Source organism: Schistocerca americana, chromosome 8, assembly GCF_021461395.2.
Source record: "Schistocerca americana isolate TAMUIC-IGC-003095 chromosome 8, iqSchAmer2.1, whole genome shotgun sequence".
In the NCBI taxonomy this organism is placed as follows: Eukaryota; Metazoa; Arthropoda; class Insecta; order Orthoptera; family Acrididae; genus Schistocerca; species Schistocerca americana.
In genome coordinates this window covers 241768652-241788971 of record NC_060126.1, presented here as the reverse complement: position 1 = coordinate 241788971, position 20320 = coordinate 241768652, and the positions used below count along the sequence as shown (strand labels likewise).

Sequence of the window (20320 nt, the reverse complement as noted above, 5' to 3'; positions counted from 1 at the left end):
AGGATCGTTTTCAGCAGACTACGTTGCCATCATCAGATCTTTTGCAGTACATTTCACTGAATTTTGAACAGATGCATCTTATGCCGTGTCATATGATATAATGATACATCATGAACATGAGAACGATAGTACATCAGCAGATGAAGTATAAAATAACTGCTACGTAAAACAACGCACATATTGCACTAATTGTACAAGCCCATGTTCGTACATTGGGAGAATGGAGACAGAGATATGACACGGCATAATATGCATTTCAGCAAGGTTCAATGAAATGTACTGCAACGTATGAAACAAGTTTCATATCAGCGCACACACTGCTGCAGAGTGAAAATCTTCTGTTTCTATAGTAATCTCGATCGCTCTCTAACTTGATAACGTCAAGCGTACACAGAACAGAAGTAATATCTGGCATTCCCTAAGGAAGGGTTATAGTCCATTTGCTGTTCTTGATCTAAATAAACGGTTTGGGAGACTTTCTGAGAAAGCCTCTCAGATTATCTGCAGTTTATGCTGACATTTAACGCCTTGTAAATTCATCATTTGATGAAAACCAATAGTAAAACAATTTAGAAAAGATATCTGCATAGTGCGAAAAGCGACAATTGATTCTAAATTTCGGTTGGACGATAAAATCACACAAATAAAAAGGCCGTAAATTCAACTATATACTTAGGGATTACAGCTACGAATAGCTTAAAAATGAAGCGATCATATAGATAATGTCGTGGGAAAAGCAAACCAAAGACTATGATTTATTGGCAGAACACTTAGAAAGTGCAACAGTATTACTAAAGAGACTGCCCACACTACACTTGTCGGTCCATCTCTGGAGTACTGCTGTGCGGTGTGAAATCCACACTGGATAGGAGTGACGGGGGCCATCGAAAAAGTTCCTACAAGGGCAGCTCGTTTTGTATTATGGCGAAAATGGGGTAGAAAGTGCCAAGGATGTGTTACGCGAATTGGGGAGGCAATCACTAAAACAAAAGCGTTTATAGTTGCGGAATAGTTACCTCCTTAAATTTCAGTCACCAATTTTCTCCTCAGAGTGTGAAAATATTTGGTTGATACACACCTACTTAGGGAGAAATGATTATAATAATAATAAAATTTGAGAAATCAGAGCTTTTCCCCACGTGGTGTTCGAGAGTGGAACGGTAGAGAAATGGCTAGAAGGTGGTTCGATGAACCCTGTGCCAAGCACTTAATTGTGAACTGCAGAGTAATCACGTAGATGCAGACGTAATTCGAAAGAGCAGTTTTTTCTGTCGTTCTGAGTGACTTCCTGGCAACCTCGTGCAAGAGGAAGCTACTTCGGGAGATGCTGGCCGGCGGAGGCGTGGAGGGCGTGTTTTCGATAACAAGTGTTTCGACACGGCGGCGGCGGCCCAGCGGTCGACTTTCCCCTCCAACTAACCAGCAGGGCCGCAACCCCTCGCTGCGGCGACCTCGCTCGGAAGAGTATAAAAAGGCGCCCCACCGTGACGGCATTCGTACTTCCAGTCGCACTCTGCCACAATGAAGTCCGTAAGTACACGCAAGCTGCTTTCTAAGTTACCTTCCAGCATTCGTTGAAGACTGTTCGAGGGCACGTTTTCCACCGAGACATGGACAAAATTCAGTGTACATGTTTCCATTTAAACTGTAAAAAGTGAAGTACTTTGTGGTGGGTTATTGCAATGAAGTGGAGTCATTAGATGGTACTTGCGCGGATGGGCGAAACGACATTTTGGCAGATGACCTAGTCGTCTTCGGCAGATGATGCGAGCGACGTACTAAGATATGTTCCCTGATCAGTGTCCAGTCAGTGAACACATGTAAAAGGTTTGCAGGTGACAAAGTGCTTTAGTTGACGAAACAATTGGCAGCTTAGGATTACGAAACTACCATTATCAGCGTTTCTCACTTAATTGTTGGAATCGACCAGATCATCACCCATTTCTTTCGTGCTTCACTCGCATCTTAAAGTCTGAATATCCAATGCACCTGACGCCTGCAAATACTGGGTCAGATACTCCAATATTTGACATCGCCAGAAATTTTCTCCTCTGATGCTCGCTCAGTTCCTTTGTAAGCTAAATTTTAATGTCTTATCACAAGATCCCACCGTTCCGATTCTTGTTCTAAGGAAAGTCTCTCATAGGCTGTATTTTAGTTTTCTTTTTGGATTCTCTTCATTTAATATGAATTCGTTTAAGCGAATATTTAATGTCTTTTTGTAGAAATGTAGTTCAAACACTTCCAGTTTCTATAAACAGATGTCCGTCGTCTCTCAGTTAAACGAACGACTATACTACTTTAAACCGAACAGCTTTCTTTGCATTTTTTAGCACGAACATATGTGGCCGTACACGAATAATGAAGAACAGTCTCAGTTGTTCGATTCTCATTTCTCGTTTGGAATCAGAAGCAAATGCTTCACACTCATAAATCCATAATCTGTTCTGTACGTATTGGAATTGTGTTGGCAGAAGAAAATGAAATGGCAAGAATGTCATTTTATTATTGCCTATGCACAATGCATGAACATGTTAGGTTTTACACGCTTTCAGCGTGTGCCATTTGTTCTACTATATCATATTAACCATGAATCTTTCAGCCAAATACCTCAGACTTTAAAGCCAAATACCAGTTTAGCAATTTAAAAAGCTGTTGTTCTGATTTTGTCTCAATTGTAATATTTTTAAAGGAATTTGCAATTCACTCTCTGAAAGAGTTACGGCAGTTTTAAAATGTCGGTACCTCGAGAAGGTCACAGTTACAGGAGGATATTTATACAAAAATACTTGTACTTTATGTGGTGAGCTCGGATGCCAAACAATAAGCGCGTGTATCAAAATCCAGGACATTTCGGAAGATGGAGGCGCAACATTTAATACCAAGAAATTTAGTTTTATGTATGTAATTGAGGTTATTGCTGTCACATATATCTGCTGCTGTTAACAATAGAGTTTAACTCTGAATAAATAGGGGCCGTCATAGGTAATCTGAACTCTCAGCTCAAATGTGTTGACTGTGTAAATTGACTAAGGTTATTGTACGGTTACTCTGTACGCAAATCCTCTGGCAAAGTACAATTGCAATACTGCTCGTAGAATTTGTTAAAACGTTTGTGTAAATGCGAGAGATTTTTATGGTTTCAATCGTGACAGATAAAATAAAAGAATAAATAAATAAATGATGGAATGTGGAAGCTCAGAAAGAATGATTACGTGAATAACAAGGGAGGGAGAGCACGTAAAGAAGACACCTCTTTCACCTCATTCCGCTGACAAAAATGATTCTGGTAAAAATTTGGACTTCAAAAGTTAACGTTGATGACGTAAATAAATGAAAGAATATGGGGAGTTGAGAGGGTTGAAACAAAGCGATGACATGGATAGAAACATATACAAACATAAAACCAAGCTATTTTGTTTGGAATTACACTGCCAGTTATGTTTAGGGTATTATCAGTTTCCAACACGCTGCATATTTCAGTAACCGTGCGTTAATGCATCACCTATTTGGCAATTTCGATTTTGGTACTTTTGAGTTGGATGTGTATGTGTATACAACGTGCATCAACGACCACTTCGCGATCTTTACGAGAGTCTGTTAATGGTAGGACCAAAGTCAGGCAGCTGGTTATTTCAACAACAAACAAATTTCTTCACTTGGCACGAGAGAGCTATACATACAGCGCTCTGTTTCCAGTTCTTATCTCTTGTGTGACGTTTACCTATATACGTATAACGCAATGATTATATCGTTGCTCATATGCACGATTTTGTGCTCAGTGCGTAACGATTATGTGGCATGCTTTTATACAGCAACGTAGACTACAGTTAATGGGATCTTCTGCGTATAGTAGACAAAACTGTTCGTGTACGTTGCAAACATGAAAACGTCCTGATAAAACTTTGAAAGCCGAAATTGTAGCGTTTTCCTAAATCGTTTTTTAACGTATACAGTTTTGAAATAAAACCTAGTATTTTAGTCTACTAAAAGATAAAATCATACCTGTCAACCATTAATAACAGACAGAAGATGGAAGATATATTAAAAGAATGAAGAACATGTGGGCAACTATAGGACGTTGCTGGAAAAAATGGAAAACGTGCCCCAAAAAGGCTCTAGTCATTTAAAATGAGGTCAAATAGACACTCGTAAAGGCACTATTACTCCTCATCCTTGATTTGGTGATCCTATTTCCCAAGAACTTTCGGGTAAGAACTCGGCTGGAAATGGCGATGAATGCTTGTGTGTGATACATTTGTGATGTACGCTATTTCGATTATATCACTCCTGCCCGTGAACAGTTATCATGGTTGCATGGTGATAAGCAGAGAGATTATCAGACCCTGTGTTTGCTGTTTGGTTTTCTCAATCGTCGCGGTCCTTTTCTATTTATATTCGACTCTTACACTAGTATTTGAACAACACAGCAGAAATACTCATTCTGAACAGAGTAGAATCCTCCCTGTGTCACTACACAGCACTGCTATGATCTATAGCAATAAATCACTTTCTGTATCAGGAACCCGACTTTGGAACAATCTTCCTCAAAAATTATAGAAATTATAACCTTTCAAACTTTAAAAGACAGCTAATGGATCATCTTCTATCACAATAGCTATCTCTTCTGCAGCTCACTGACGTCAACCCTCTCTCCCCCACCACTTCTCCTTCTCCACGTTTACAGTACCCTCTATTGAAATTCTCTTCTTTCCTAGCAGCCAATGTCACTTTCATTTCCATCTTCTCCTCTTTCACTATCCTTTCGAGTTATTATAATTCGAAACCAGTCAATATCATTCTTAATGCCTCCGTTACATTATTGTTAGTATTGCTAAAAATTACTTTTTATTAACAATGCAAATTATTAATTTTAAATCTTTTGTGTAATAACTAATCAATATTATTCGTAAGTTCGTCGGAACCGCGCTCCTGCTTCGGTCGCAGGTCCGAATCCTGCTCGGGCATGGATGTTTGTGATGTCCTTAGGTTAGTTAGGTCTAAGTCGTTCTAAGTCTAGGGGACTGATGATCTCAGATGATAAGTCCCATAGTGCTCAGAGCCATTACGATTTTTACCCTCCACACTTCCTTCCAGTATTAAACTGGCGATCCCTTGATGCCTCAGAATGTGTCCTGCAACAGTTCCCTTCTTCTACTCAGGTTGTACTACAAATTTCTCTTCTCCCCATTTCTATTCAGCACCTCCTCATTAGTTATGTAATCTACCCATCTAACCTTCAGCATTCTTCTGTAGCACCACTTCTCAAAAGTTTCTATCTCTTCTTGTCTAAACTGTTTATCGTCCATATTTCACTTCCATACATGGCTACACTCCATACAAATGCTTTAGGAAAGGACTTCCTGATACTTAAATCTACGCTAGATGCTAACAAATTTTTCTTCAGGAACGCTTTTCTTACCATTGCGAATATGCATTTTACATCCTCTCTACTTTGGTCATCATCAGTTGTTTTCCTGCCCAAAGGCAAAACTCATTTACTACTTTGAGTGCCTCGTTTCCTAATCTAATTACCTCAGCATCACCTGATATAATTCGACTACATTCCATTACTCTCGTTTTGCTTTTCTTGATGTTAGTGTCAGTATAATTTTAATATGATTACTATTGTCAGTGAATATTTTTGTACATAATCCAAATGAATATTATTGTCATTGTTATGTGATATTCTGTTTATATGTGTTGTTCCCGGTCAGACGTAAGAGAGGGCCTTTAGGCCCTAATATTATCGAGCTATATAAGCAATAAATTCGTAGATAATAGAAGAAGCATAAATAATCGCAAAAAATAAAGAGGCGTTGTTGATACGGGGACACCAAAGGGTTGTAAGGCAACCTAACTAAAAATCATTTCTTACCTTTTATTACAATGCCCACTTTCAACGCGGTACATGAGAGTACTGTGTCTGTAGCACGTAGGGGACTGTGGTGGGTGCATGGTGAAGAGAGAAGGGAGGCGTCATATGGTTTGCTTGATTCGAATAGAGCTAAAGGGCTAGCAGGGCTGACGAACGGATCATCGTCAAGAGTGTCAGATGCTATCACTACATGAGACACTGCGGGGTGATTTGGAATTAAATGCAAGGCACTGGCGCAAAGGCTGGTGAGTAGGAACCTTACGTCACTACCTTGTGCCCCTTATCGGCCAAGTACTGGCGGAGCAAATTGCTTCCACCACCATCATTCGACTGGGCTACCTTCGACTGAAGCGGCACCGCACACTTCTGCTATGGTGGCGGTTAATGAATCTCAAATATAAATTATCTCAACAAGAGGAGCTGTTTTGGAAGTTGAGATACATCTGCCACCCTTATGCACTGTCCAGTCAAACTGATGTGTCCACCTGAATAGCCAACTGTTGCAGTGTGAGCCACTGACAGACGTGGAGGAACGGAGTCATTGAGGTTATTGAAGGTACCGACAGGGATATGGAGGCATGTCGACTCGAGGGGTATGGCCAGGTGCGCTGGACTTCTAGCTTGAGGATCCTTGGCGCGAACAGTCCGATCGACATGTCCCACAGATTGTAGCCTGTGTTTAATTCCAGGAAGCCTGGTAGCCAGAAGAATATTGTTAATTCATCCTGGTGCTCCTCGAAACAAGTACGTACACTGCAAGCTGTGTGACACTTCGCATTCTCCTGCTGGTACATGCCATCGAGCCAAGGAAAGAGAAACTACATGTGGGGTGAATATGTGCCACAAGCACAGTTGGACAAATGTCTAGATCCACTGTGCCTTCAGAATGTCGGGATCGCCCAGGCAATGCCATGAAGACAGTTCACAGATCATAAAGAACCTTCCTCCAACCTAGACCCTTCCGACGATTGTTGCAAGGCCGTGAACGCTAACGTCCATCTGGTAGATGGATCGCAAAACGTGATCCATCTGAAAAGGTCACCAGTCGCTATACGTAGCACTTTCAGTTGCGGTATTTGCTTGTAAATTCCAGTCTTCGTCGCCGATGCACAGCAGCCAGCATCGGTGTATGGCGAAGGCGCCTGCTCCTGAGGTGCATACACAGCAGTGTTCTCTGAACGGCCGTGAGGAGACACTGTTGGTAGCACCTTGGTTCATTTGGGCGGTCATTTGGTCAACAGTTGCTCATCCGTTCGTCAGTACACGTCTCCGCAGCCGTCGTTTTCGTATGGGCCGTGGTGCACCACAAGTGCCTCGGCGCCGATTTTGCATAGCGCACTTTTTGACCCTGTAAGCTTATTTGTCCGTCGCTGACATGGAAGATCGCAAACCTTCTTTCCTTCCCGTCTGGGCAAGCTGTGCAGTGACTAGGGTACATGTAAAGCTTACTAGGAGAGGTTAAATACTAGCTACAGTGAAGTCGACAATTCGATTGTAATACTGGCATTTAATTTTGATACTTCCATAATTGACAAAAATTACAAAAATGTGAATTTTTTGACCACCCACACACTGCTGAGAATGGCACATCGACTAATTTGCAATTGCGCTCCCCAATTACCGGCAGCTACGTTGATGAATACTCGGCGCCTCTCAAGGAAAACTACAAGATCAAGAATATTATACAGGGTGTTACAAAAAGGTACGGCCAAACTTTCAGGAAACATTCCCCACACACAAAGAAAGAAAATATGTTATGTGTCCGGAAACGCTTACTTTCCATGTTAGAGTTCATTTTATTACTTCTCTTCAAATCACGTTAATCATGGAATGGAAACACACTGCAACAGAACGTAACAGCGTGACTTCAAACACTTTGATACAGGAAATGTTCAAAATGTCCTCCGTTAGCGAGGATACATGCATCCACCCTCCGTCGCATGGAATCCCTGATGCGCTGATGCAGCCCTGGAGAATGGCGTATTGTATCACAGCCGTCCACAATACGAGCACGAAGAGTCTCTACATTTGGTACCGGGGTTGCGTAGACAAGAGCTTTCAAATGCCCCCATAAATGAAAGTAAAGAGGGCTGAGGTCAGGAGAGCGTGGAGGCCATGGAATTGGTCCGCCTCTACCAATCCATCGGTCTCCGAATCTGTTGTTGAGAAGCGTACGAACACTTCGACTGAAATGTGCAGGAGCTCCATCGTGCATGAACCACATGTTGTGTCGTACTTGTAAAGGCACATGTTGTAGCAGCTCAGGTAGATTATCCCGTATGAAACCATGATAACGTGCTCCATTGAGCGTAGGTGGATGAACATGGGGCCCAATCAAGACATCACCAACAATGCTTGCCCAAACGTTCACAGAAAATCTGTGTTGATTACGTGATTGCACAATTGCGTGCGGATTCTCGTCAGCCCACATATGTTGATTGTGAAAATTTACAGTTTGATCTCGTTGGAATCAAGCCTCATCCGTAAAGAGAACATTAGCACTGAAATGAGGATTGACACATTGTTGGATGAACCATTCGCAGAAGTGTACCCGTGGAGGCCGATCAGCTGCTTATAATGCCTGCACACGCTGTACATGGTACGGAAACAATTGGTTCTCCCGTAGCACTCTCCATACAGTGATGTGGTCAACGTTACCTTGTACAGCAGCAGCTTCTCTGACGCTGACATTAGGCTTATCGTCAACTGCACGAAGAATTGCCTCGTCCATTGCAGGTGTCCTCGTCGTTCTAGGTCTTTCCCAGTCGAGAGTCATAGGCTGGAATGTTCCGTGCTCCCTAAGACGCCGATCAATTGCTTCGAACGTCTTCCTGTCGGGAGACCTTCGTTCTGGAAATCTGTCTCGATACAAATGTACCGCGCCACGGCTATTGCCCCGTGCTAACTGCTGATGCTACGTACTGATGTGCTTGATGCTAGTACTGTAGAGCAATGAGTCGCATATCAACACAAGCACCGAAGTCAACATTACCTTCCTTCAATTGGGCCAACTGGCGGTGAATCGAGGAAGTACAGTACATACTCACGAAACTAAAATGAGCTCTAACATGTAAATTAAGCGTTTCCGTATACATGTCCACATAACATCTTTTCTTTATTTGTGTGTGAGGAATGTTTCCGGAAAGTTTGGCCGTACCTTTTTGTAACACCCTGTATAAGTTTTTGGAAGTGGTTAAGCGTGGTGAAAATCTCGCTTCTCAGCACAGAAAGAGCTCTAAGTGCAGAACTCTGCATGGAACACGCGTTAGTGCAATGCTGCGATACAGACCGTATACAGGGTGTTTCAAAAATGACCGGTATATTTGAAACGGCAATAAAAACTAAACGAGAAGCGATAGATATACACCGTTTGTTGCAATATGCTTGGGACAACAGTACATTTTCAGGCGGACAAACTTTCGAAATTACAGTAGTTACAATTTTCAACAACAGATGGCGCTGCAAGTGATGTGAAAGATATAGACGACAACGCAGTCTGTGGGTGCGCCATTCTGTACGTCGTCTTTCTGCTGTAAGCGTGTGCTGTTCACAACGTGCAAGTGTGCTGTAGACAACATGGTTTATTCCTTAGAACAGAGGATTTTTCTGGTGTTGGAATTACACCGCCTAGAACACAGTGTTGTTGCAACAAGACGAAGTTTTCAACGGAGGTTTAATGTAACCAAAGGACCGAAAAGCGATACAATAAAGGATCTGTTTGAAAAATTTCAACGGACTGGGAACGTGACGGATGAACGTGCTGGAAAGGTAGGGCGACCGCGTACGGCAACCACAGAGGGCAACGCGCAGCTAGTGCAGCAGGTGATCCAACAGCGGCCTCGGGTTTCCGTTCGCCGTGTTGCAGCTGCGGTCCAAATGACGCCAACGTCCACGTATCGTCTCATGCGCCAGAGTTTACACCTCTATCCATACAAAATTCAAACGCGGCAACCCCTCAGCGCTGCTACCATTGCTGCACGAGAGACATACGCTAACGATATAGTGCACAGGATTGATGACGGCAATATGCATGTGGGCAGCATTTGGTTTACTGATGAAGCTTATTTTTAGCTGGACGGCTTCGTCAATAAACAGAACTGGCGCATATGGGGAACCGAAAAGCCCCATGTTGCAGTCCCATCGTCCCTGCATCCTCAAAAAGTACTGGTCTGGGCCGCCATTTCTTCCAAAGGAATCATTGGCCCATTTTTCAGATCCGAAACGATTACTGCATCACGCTATCTGGACATTCTTCGTGAATTTGTGGCGGTACAAACTGCCTTAGACGACACTGCGAACACCTCGTGGTTTATGCAAGATGGTGCCCGGCCACATCGCGCGGCCGACGTCTTTAATTTCCTGAACGAATATTTCGATGATCGTGTGATTGCTTTGGGCTATCCGAAACATACAGGAGGCGGCGTGGATTGGCCTCCCTATTCGCCAGACATGAACCCCTGTGACTACTTTCTGTGGGGACACTTGAAAGACCAGGTGTACCGCCAGAATCCAGAAACAATTGAACAGCTGAAGCAGTACATCTCATCTGCATGTGAAGCCATTCCGCCAGACACGTTGTCAAAGGTTTCGGGTAATTTCATTCAGAGACTACGCCATATTATTGCTACGCATGGTGGATATGTGGAAAATATCGTACTATAGAGTTTCCCAGACCGCAGCGCCATCTGTTGTTGAAAATTGTAACTACTGTAATTTCGAAAGTTTGTCTGCCTGAAAATGTACTGTTGTCCCAAGCATATTGCAACAAACGGTGTATTTCTATCGCTGCTCGTTTAGTTTTTATTGCCGTTTCAAATATACCGGTCATTTTTGAAACACCCTGTATCTCTGTTGGAACACGATGGCCAAGACGCCAATTCCGTACCGCTCGAAGACTGAAAGCGAAGTCCTCTCTTTCCACAATTCTCTCGTCTTCGACGCGTACGAAAACGCGGCGGAAGAATACTCTAACATCGCCGATACCCTTCCAACGCCATTTCTGAGATTCTGCCCAATGATCGAATAGGTCATATCGCCCTTAGGCAAACGAAATTCCCGTCTTCGCCGCGTGTTGCCCAGCACAGGTGGCTCCGGATGCCGGCCTAGCCCCAAAAGCGCCGTATTGACCCGAGTTTCCGGTGACCGCTACCTGCAGCCCACGGCGGCCCTGCGAGCTACGGCCAGCTGCAGACTTCATATCCCACAACTCTCAACTTCCGATACTTTTCACTAACGCTTTAAGTTAGTGACTTAATCATGCAGACATGCAAGGAACACTGCTCGAGAGTGCCTCATATTCATTATAATGCAATATAGTCATGATTATTAATACTAATGCTGGTAGGTTAACGTGTAAGTGCCCAAATCCAGGCACCTTACTCCGTGCATGGTATACTTCAACCATGGCGGCACGCAAACGGTTTAGAGTCTTAGCCGTTTTGAAGTTGCTTCCACTCTTGGACCGAAAGCCAATGACCACGCTCTTTTGGGCGTCAGGTAAATAACTCCGTTTCTGCATAACGACAACGACTACAGACTTTCTCGCGTTCTCCCGACACGTTTTATATACCCTCCACAGCTAGGGCTGCCACCGGCCATCTGTGATTAGGTATTGGCGCTCACGTCGAACGTATGCGGTGGTCACATTAATGTGACTGGACTGTGTATAAAGAACACAGAACTAACATGTTACGTCTATTATTATTATATGGCTCGACACTTTGATGCCATCTTTAAACATTTTTGTACAATAACAAAACTGAAAGAAAGCTTCACAGATAAATCAGAGATTCACGGTCTCTGAACGTGCAGCCATGTACAAAATTTTGCGATTCTTGTCTGCCCAAGCATCCAAGGCTGCCACCAAATATAAAGCTTTAAAAAAGAAAATACTAAATACAAGTATGACCGTTAACTTTAATAAACAATGTGAAATAAGGGGTTTAGTCCCTACCTACACGAAAGCTTATATTAAATTCGCTGTTTGTAATAAAAAGATCTTCTTAACGAAGAAGCTTATTACCTGTACTTAGAACTGACAAATATTTTTCATATTAATTACAATTTTAATATTGACGGTTTCTGGACGATAATTAATGAACATTTAGAAACCTGTAAACTAGGCATAATACAGAAGCATGAAAAGAATCTCAGCAAGCTTTTATGTCTGTTTCCTAGCGAAAAGTGTCCTCAGAGTACATTTAAAAAATTTTTACAAAATAATTCTGAACAAAACTAACATTATTTTTACACAAAATGAAACTGTCCTGCTGGAAAATGGGCTGAAGTATAATGTCTCGCCCAACTAGTCAGATAGAAATGTGATTGAAAAAGTGCTTGTAGATCTTAAAGTTGGTCTATATAGTAAAAAAATAGATAATGCTTGTCAAACTCGTATTGCTTATGACGTAGCTAACATTTTCATGAAAAATTGCAACTTTGCTTTTTCTACTAATAACAATTTGAAAAAAAACTTCATAATTTGCATTCTATGCATTCCCCTTTATAAAATTCTGGTGTCTACAAAACTGTCTGCGATACTTGCTCCTCTTACTATATAGGACCAACAGGACGTGCCTTCACTACCAGATATAAAGAACACTTGCTAAGAGAAAACTGCACCAACCCTCAAAATTCGTCTTTTGCCGACCATCTTCTAATTACAGGTCATTTACCTAAAGCCATCTGTGATTGCAACATTTTGCACACCGAAAAGAAAGAGCGTATACTAGATATTCTAGAAGAATTAGAGATTTTCAAGCATTTTGCTCGAAATGACAGCCTCATCCTTAACGAACAGCTACAGCTACGTAACAAAAATTTTTTCAACGGTATAAGGCCGTTACTCGATATGTGACTTCGGGGCTCCTTGTGCAAGTTGCCGAAATGTTCTTTTCCTTCTAAGGTAGCCCTATGTTTTTCAATTATCAAAAGTTGCTTGGCTGCATTTCACGTCAATATTGCTTTCTACAAGCTGTGATTCACTCCTACCTACATGTTCATAATGATGTTTTATCTTACTGTTATAAGCTTTGATGTAGACAAAATGTTATGTTGTATGCTACTATCAAACAACCATTGCTTTCCATTATGTACCAGATACTGTTTATTTATCATCATTTCTGCCTATATTTCAATGTGAAGTAGCCTAATTGCATCTACGGCTACTAGATGGCGCGCTCGTTGCAGTGTAATATTCTCCTGGCCGCATTTGTTAACGCGGGCACCTCAGTCCGTTTTGCAACCTGCACCACGCAAGTAACGAGCAGCCTTTAGTGGCTCGCCATCACAGTTTTCTTTATCTTGAATATCTTCGTGACTAATGTCCATTTGGCATATTTATTATTTTATAAACGACGTATAAGTACTGCCATTCTTTTACGATGACTCCGTGCTTATACCTTATCATACGTTTTTAGTCATAATTCTGTGACAATGTTATAGAATATAGACCATTCTTTGATTTAAATTCTGAGGAAGACACTCCTGGCTGTGTTGAAACCAGGTTAATTTATTAAAAATAGTGACCGAGGGCTGTTTTTCTGATGTTGGACGTATCACAACAATCGAAATCGAAACGTTCGCAATTTGTAGCGTATCTCCCTGAACACAGTAGACCTACTTCATCGTCAGTATGCGTTGTCTCTTATCGTGAATGCAGCCACCCTGTGTGTGGTCTGGTGTGGCAGTGTTCTGAGGACGGCGGCCGTGTGTTGCAGGTCGCAGCGCTGATCCTGTTCGCCGTCGCCGCTTCTGCTCTGCCCAGGCCGGACGAGCTGGAGCCTGGAGTCGTTCCAGTGCTGGAGAGGGCCGAGGTGCGCGACGCGACTGGCCAGTTCTCTCTCAGGTAAGCGACAGCCGCACGAGCGGCGGAGGCGATGGAAATTGCTTGAATTTTCGACTACAGTGTCCGTCGTGGGTAAAATTAAGAGCAGGTGATACGGACTGCCTACTGCCCAAAAAATATTTTAAAATAACACTTAATTCTCTTGTGAAAAATACATTTTGACGCGGATGAAGGAAAAAGGTTTCGTTCTAACAAGGGGAGGCCGCCAATTATGAAATTCAGATTCGATTCATACTGCGCATAATAAAAGCTCATGGCCAGAGGTGTAATGTGGCAAAGCACTAAGATGCACTTCTCAGCCGTTGTCGAGAAAACCGACAGTTAAAAAGAAACCGTTGCGGTGAAATACTCTCTGCAATTTACAATTCTCCACAGCGTTGTGGCGCACCGGTAAACGCTCGGGTTTGTAATCCGAAAGTCGCCGGATCGAACCTCGCGCCATGCAACTTTTTTTTTTTTTAGTATTAATTTTTTGTAATTTAAATGTGTATATATATATACACACGCACATAATTATAATTCCCGGCAATCAGTTGCAACAATTATGCATATAATATGTTGTTGAAAGTCGTTTGTCGTGGAAAAACTGGCGACTTCGAACATCATTATGTTTTCCGCAAACAAAGTTGTATTTCACAAATGTTATTAATTGTCTTCATAATGTTTACCACGTATAGTTAACGGAAGACGTAGAAACGATATTCCGAAACGAATACGTATAGCGTAAGTCAAACGTTCGAATTAGAATAGAGACCCCACGAACACAAATTTGCTGTGGCAGGTATGAAATATAAACTCCGTTACTCGCTCGTTACACTTGATGGACAGATGTTGAATGGGCCGAAACGAGCCGCCGCATAACAGCGTAGTTGCCTGGTAACTTCGAAAGAAGGTAGATGCGGTCCCTATAACATCGTCGAAAATCAGTGCGGGCGTGAGAGCTTTGGTACACCCTGTTAAACAAACGGAAAAATGGAGGCGGTACAATTGGAGAGCGATCCGCCTTCACCAACATGCATAAGCAATTCATTAATTCGCGGCATGCAATTATTTTTAATATTAGTTTTTTGTAATTCAAATATATATTTGAATTACTATATATATATATATATATATATATATATATATATATATATATATTTGAATTACAAAAAACAAATACTAAAAAAAACGTTGCATGGCGCGAGATTCGATCCGGCGACTTTCGGATTACAAACCCGAGCGCTTACCGCTGCGCCACGACGCTGTAGCAGATTGTTAATCGTAGAGAGTATTTCACCGCAACGGTTTCTTTTAACTGCCGATTTTCTCGACAACGGCTGAGAAGTGCATCTTGGTGCTTTGCCACATTACACCTCTTGCCATGAGCTTTTATTATGCGCAGTATGAATCGAATCTGAATTTCACAATTGGCGGCCCCCCCTTGTAAAATGCGTAGGGGTTTTCCACTTTTAATGTAGTGTAATTCTCTATGGGGGGAAAACAGTGTGATACCGTTTCTGTTCATGTCGTGGACAATATATTTCCGACTGTCGCAGATTAGATCAACCCACCATATCTTAATTACATTTACATTCATACTGCATTTTAAAATTCATGGCGTATAGTACTCCAATAAATATACTAAAAAATACATGCCACGAAGGAATTATCCGAATAGGTACAAGTGATCTATGTCCATAGACAGACAAACGATTACAATTTTAGAAAAATTGGATCATTTATTCAAAAGAAAGAGTTTCACAAATTGGCGAAACAGAAACGCTTCGGCCCTCCTCTGGCTCTTATGCAAGCAGTCATTCTGTTTGGCATTGCTTGATAGAGTTGTTGGATGTCCTCGTGAGGGAGGCATGCCAAATTCAGTTCAATTGTCGCGTTAAAACGTGAACATCCCGAGTTTGCTTGAGGGCCCTGTCTGTAACGCTCCAAACGTTCTCAGTTCGGGACAGATCCGGCCACCTCAATGGGCAATCTTCATGAAACAGTGTTTTAGGACTATTGTGTCTGCACCTGTGGTTGTGATCGTAAATCCTCCGATTTAGGATGAAGGTGTTTAGAACTCCTGTACAATTCCTTGGAGAGTTTTTTTGAATACCTCCAAAAGGTTATTTCTTTCTCCATGTCGAGGGAATGCTGTTCTCCGAAACTGAATATTCGGTTAATGAAAGACCCGTCCAAGAGGTTCTCGCAGCGGAATTCATTCTACATGGATACGATGCGTCTGTATCGCGCACCGTTGCTGATGATTCGTAGTAACCTGTTCCATATGACCTGCAGGCGGCACAGGTGTAATGGAGCGGCACAGAGTCTGGCTAAAGTTGTGAGTTCCTCTTCTGTTCTGTTGAGTGCAGTGGAGGCGAGTGCCTATGTGCCTCGGCACAGACTCCAGTCGATGTTACGTTGCTCTCGTCGTCCCTTCACAAGTTATGCAAACTGCTTACATGTTCTTCACCGAAGCTCTATATTTACCCAAAAGAGATTCGCAAGAGTAACAGGATCTTTTTTCCAAAGATTCCTGATTAAATTCCATTCATATCTGTCCCCCTTCCGGATACGACGGGTTGATAACTTATTAACACATGTGGGACTATCCGTAGATTGGGAAGGGAGGCATGTTAGAATAGTCAGTGCAGTTGTGCAATGCCACTGTGCGAAGGTGGCATAGTGACTACGGCATCTCCCCAGGGAGGAGGAGATCTGGGTTAGAATCCCAGCCTTGGTACAAATTTTCATTCGGCACTTCATTTTGATGCATGTTGGCACAGTGCAGTGTGGGCCCCGTTTGTAGTTCGACAAATATCGAAACGGTACTCCATTTCTTACCACATGTTCATATGCATGACAGGTGCTATGGCCTTAATGCTGTGTAAGTTCCATTGTCTCAACTCAACCAAATCTCGAATCTTTGTTCTGTAGACAATATTATTGATAAACGCTGTCCAGTGAAACCCAGCGGAATCAGATCGGGAGACCGAGGGGACCAGGCAATGGGAAACACCTTTCGATCCAACACTCAAGAACGGCCATGATAGCAAGGTAGAGCAGTATCCTGCTGGAAAATGTTGTTGGGAGGCATCTGCGGAGCTGTATATATCACCAGTATGTCGCGATAAGTGTGCCCTATCGCTGCAGACTCCATAAGTAAATGGACGAATCACACCATGTTTATGTAATTCCAACCACACATTAACTTTTGGTGTGTCCCTTTCGTACACAGTCATTTCTTCTGGACTCTCCCTTCCCAATGTTCGACAGTTTTGTCGGCTAACTTTGCCACAGACGTGGAAAGTAGATTCATTACTGAACAGCACTGCATTGAGGAGTCCGTTGTTTTCTCCATACGAAGCAACATTTCAACAGCAAAATCACGTCGTGTGCGATGGTCCTCAGGCTAACTGTGATGCGAAAATTGGAGCTTGTAAGCACGCAGCCGGAGACGTTTGTGCACAACGGCGTGCACGGTCTAACGGAGAACTGCTAGTTCCCTAATCCCTTGTCTAGTGCATTTACGCGGCCTTCAAGCGAATTCTTCGCTCACAATCTCCACCATCTATTCATTCACATACGTTTTAAGATATTTTCCGGCATTTGAAATAAAACTCCCTGTTTCTCGAAGAGTTTTGTGCCACTGATAAATGGATTTACGTATGGGAGGAGCCAAGTTCCGTTCTCTTTTAGCTCGTCGCTGAACATTTTTAAGTCTGCTAATCGTAGCACACACTGCGCGTTTCCTCGTGGCGCCTACATGTCGACTGTCAGAAATACGTCTGCCTGCTGCACATTAAACACTTGTGCGCAGCCATCATAAGACTCATGAAATGGCGAGGATCACATCTTGGAGGTTGTCTCTGTCGATTGCGTACTTACCCAACAGCATAAAATGTCGAATTCTTTCGTTGTAAGCATTTGGTTCTGTTTACTTCTAGTCCCAACACCCTCTACTACAATTATTCTACAGGAAGCGTTCACTTTATCAGAATAGCAAGTCCGAAGTAAGTGCCCTCCATCTACACCTTTCTAAAGTACACTACTGACCATTGAAATAGCTACACCACGAAGATGTGCTACAGACGCGAAATTTAACCGTCAGGAAGAAGATGCTGTGACATGCAAATGATTAGCTTTTCAGAGGATTCACAAAAGGTTGGCACCTGTGGCGACACCTACAACGTGCTGATATGAGGAAAGTTTCCAACCGATTTCTCATACACAAACAGCAGTTCACCGGCGTCGCAAGGTGAAACGTTGTTGTGATGCCTCGTGTAAGGAGCAGAAATGCGTACCATCACGTTTCCGAGTTTGATAAAGGTCGGACTGTAGCCTATCGCGATTGCGGTTTATCATATCACGACATTGCTGCTCGCGTTGGTCGAGATCCAGTGACTGTTAGCAGAATATGGAATCGGGGGTTCAGGAGGGTAATACGGAACGCCGTGCTGGATTCCAACGGCCTCGTATCACTAGCAGTCCAAATGACAGGCATCTTATCCGCATGGCTGTAACGGATCGCGCAGCCACGTCTCGATCCCCTGAGTCAACAGATGGGGACGTTTGCAAGACAACAACCATCTGCACGAACAGTTTGATGACGTTTGCAGCAGCATGGACTATCAGCTCGGAGACCATGGCTGCGGTCACCCTTGACGCTGCATCACAGACAGGAACGCCTGCGACGGTGTACTCAACGTCGAACCTGGGTGCACGAATGGCAAAACGTCATCATTTAGGATGAATCCAGGTTCTGTTTACAGCATCATGATGGTCCCTTATGTGTTTGCTGGCATCGCGGTGAACGCACATTGGAAGCGTCTATTTGTCATCGCCATACAGGCGTATCACCCGCCTTCATGGTATGGGGTGCCATTGGTTACACGTCTCGGTCACCTCTTGTTCACATTGACGGCACTTTGAACAGTGGACATTACATTTCAGATGTGTTACGACCTGTGGCTCTACCCTTCATTCGATTCCTGCGAAACCCTACATTTCAGCAGGATAATGCACGTTGCAGGGTCTGTACGGGCCTTTCTGGATACAGAAAACGTTCGACTGCTGCCCTGGCCAGCACATTCTCCAGATCTCTCACCAACTGAAAACGTCTGGGCAATGGTAGCCGAGCAACTGGCTCTTCACAATGCGCCAGTTACTACTCTTGACGAACTGTGGTATCGTGTTGAAGCTGCATGGGCAGCTGTACCTGTACACGCCATCCAAGCTCTGTTTGACTCAATGCCCAGGCGTATCAAGTCCGTTACTACGGCGAGAGGTGGTTGTTCCGGCTACTGATTTCTCAGGATCTATGCACCCAAATCGCGTGAAAATGTAATCACATGTCAGTTCTAGTATAATATATTTGTCCAATGAATACCCGTTTATCATCTGCATTTCTTCTTGGTGTAGCGATTTTCATGGCCAGTAGTGTACTTTAATTCTTAGTGCCACACCGGTGTCGCGCATGTGTGCTCTGTGTACTGAGCTTGTTCGTCTGTCCGCAGCTACCTGTCCGGTGACGGCACCCACGTGTCGGAGCAGGGTGCCTTGAAGCCCACCCCAGACGGCAAGGACTTCGTGCTGGTCAAGCGGGGCGAGTACCAGTTCACGGCGCCAGAGGGGAAGACCATCAATGTCAAGTACACCGCCGACGAACACGGCTTCCACCCCATCAGCGACGCCATCCCTGTTGCACCCACCGCCTAGGGTATACAGACTGCCGCCACACTTCACCGTCCGAATGAACGAGTGCGTCCATTTTCTCCTTGTGTGTATTCGCGTGTGTTTTGTTTGTTTTCCAATAAATAGCTTAAGGCTGTGAATGTAAGAGTATTTGTTGTACTGTAATTGCAGCCCAACTCCTTACTCCTGTGTCTGTCAGATCATTACAGAACATCTGGTAGTAGTAGCAGTAGTAGTAGTAGCAGTAGTAGCTCTGTTCATCCGTAGATCTCTTTTCACAAGGATATAGTACATGTCAAAGTACACTCCTGGAAATGGAAAAAAGAACACATTGACACCGGTGTGTCAGACCCACCATACTTGCTCCGGACACTGCGAGAGGGCTGTACAAGCAATGATCACACGCACGGCACAGCGGACACACCAGGAACCGCGGTGTTGGCCGTCGAATGGCGCTAGCTGCGCAGCATTTGTGCACCGCCGCCGTCAGTGTCAGCCAGTTTGCCGTGGCATACGGAGCTCCATCGCAGTCTTTAACACTGGTAGCATGCCGCGACAGCGTGGACGTGAACCGTATGTGCAGTTGACGGACTTTGAGCGAGGGCGTGTAGTGGGCATGCGGGAGGCCGGGTGGACGTACCGCCGAATTGCTCAACACGTGGGGCGTGAGGTCTCCACAGTACATCGATGTTGTCGCCAGTGGTCGGCGGAAGGTGCACGTGCCCGTCGACCTGGGACCGGACCGCAGCGACGCACGGATGCACGCCAAGACCGTAGGATCCTACGCAGTGCCGTAGGGGACCGCACCGCCACTTCCCAGCAAATTAGGGACACTGTTGCTCCTGGGGTATCGGCGAGGACCATTCGCAACCGTCTCCATGAAGCTGGGCTACGGTCCCGCACACCGTAAGGCCGTCTTCCGC

The 20320-nt window shown here is 43.8% G+C and overlaps 1 protein-coding gene across 1 annotated transcript; it reads left to right on the top strand.

The window, feature by feature from the left end:
• The first annotated feature begins 1324 nt into the window (after positions 1–1324).
• Positions 1325–19421, top strand: LOC124545717 (endocuticle structural glycoprotein SgAbd-2-like). Its single transcript, XM_047124660.1, has 3 exons — positions 1325–1464; positions 13539–13724; positions 19220–19421. Exons 1-3 carry the CDS (start codon positions 1325–1327, stop codon positions 19419–19421), a joined length of 528 nt encoding a protein of 175 aa, XP_046980616.1.
• The last annotated feature ends 899 nt before the right edge of the window (positions 19422–20320 follow it).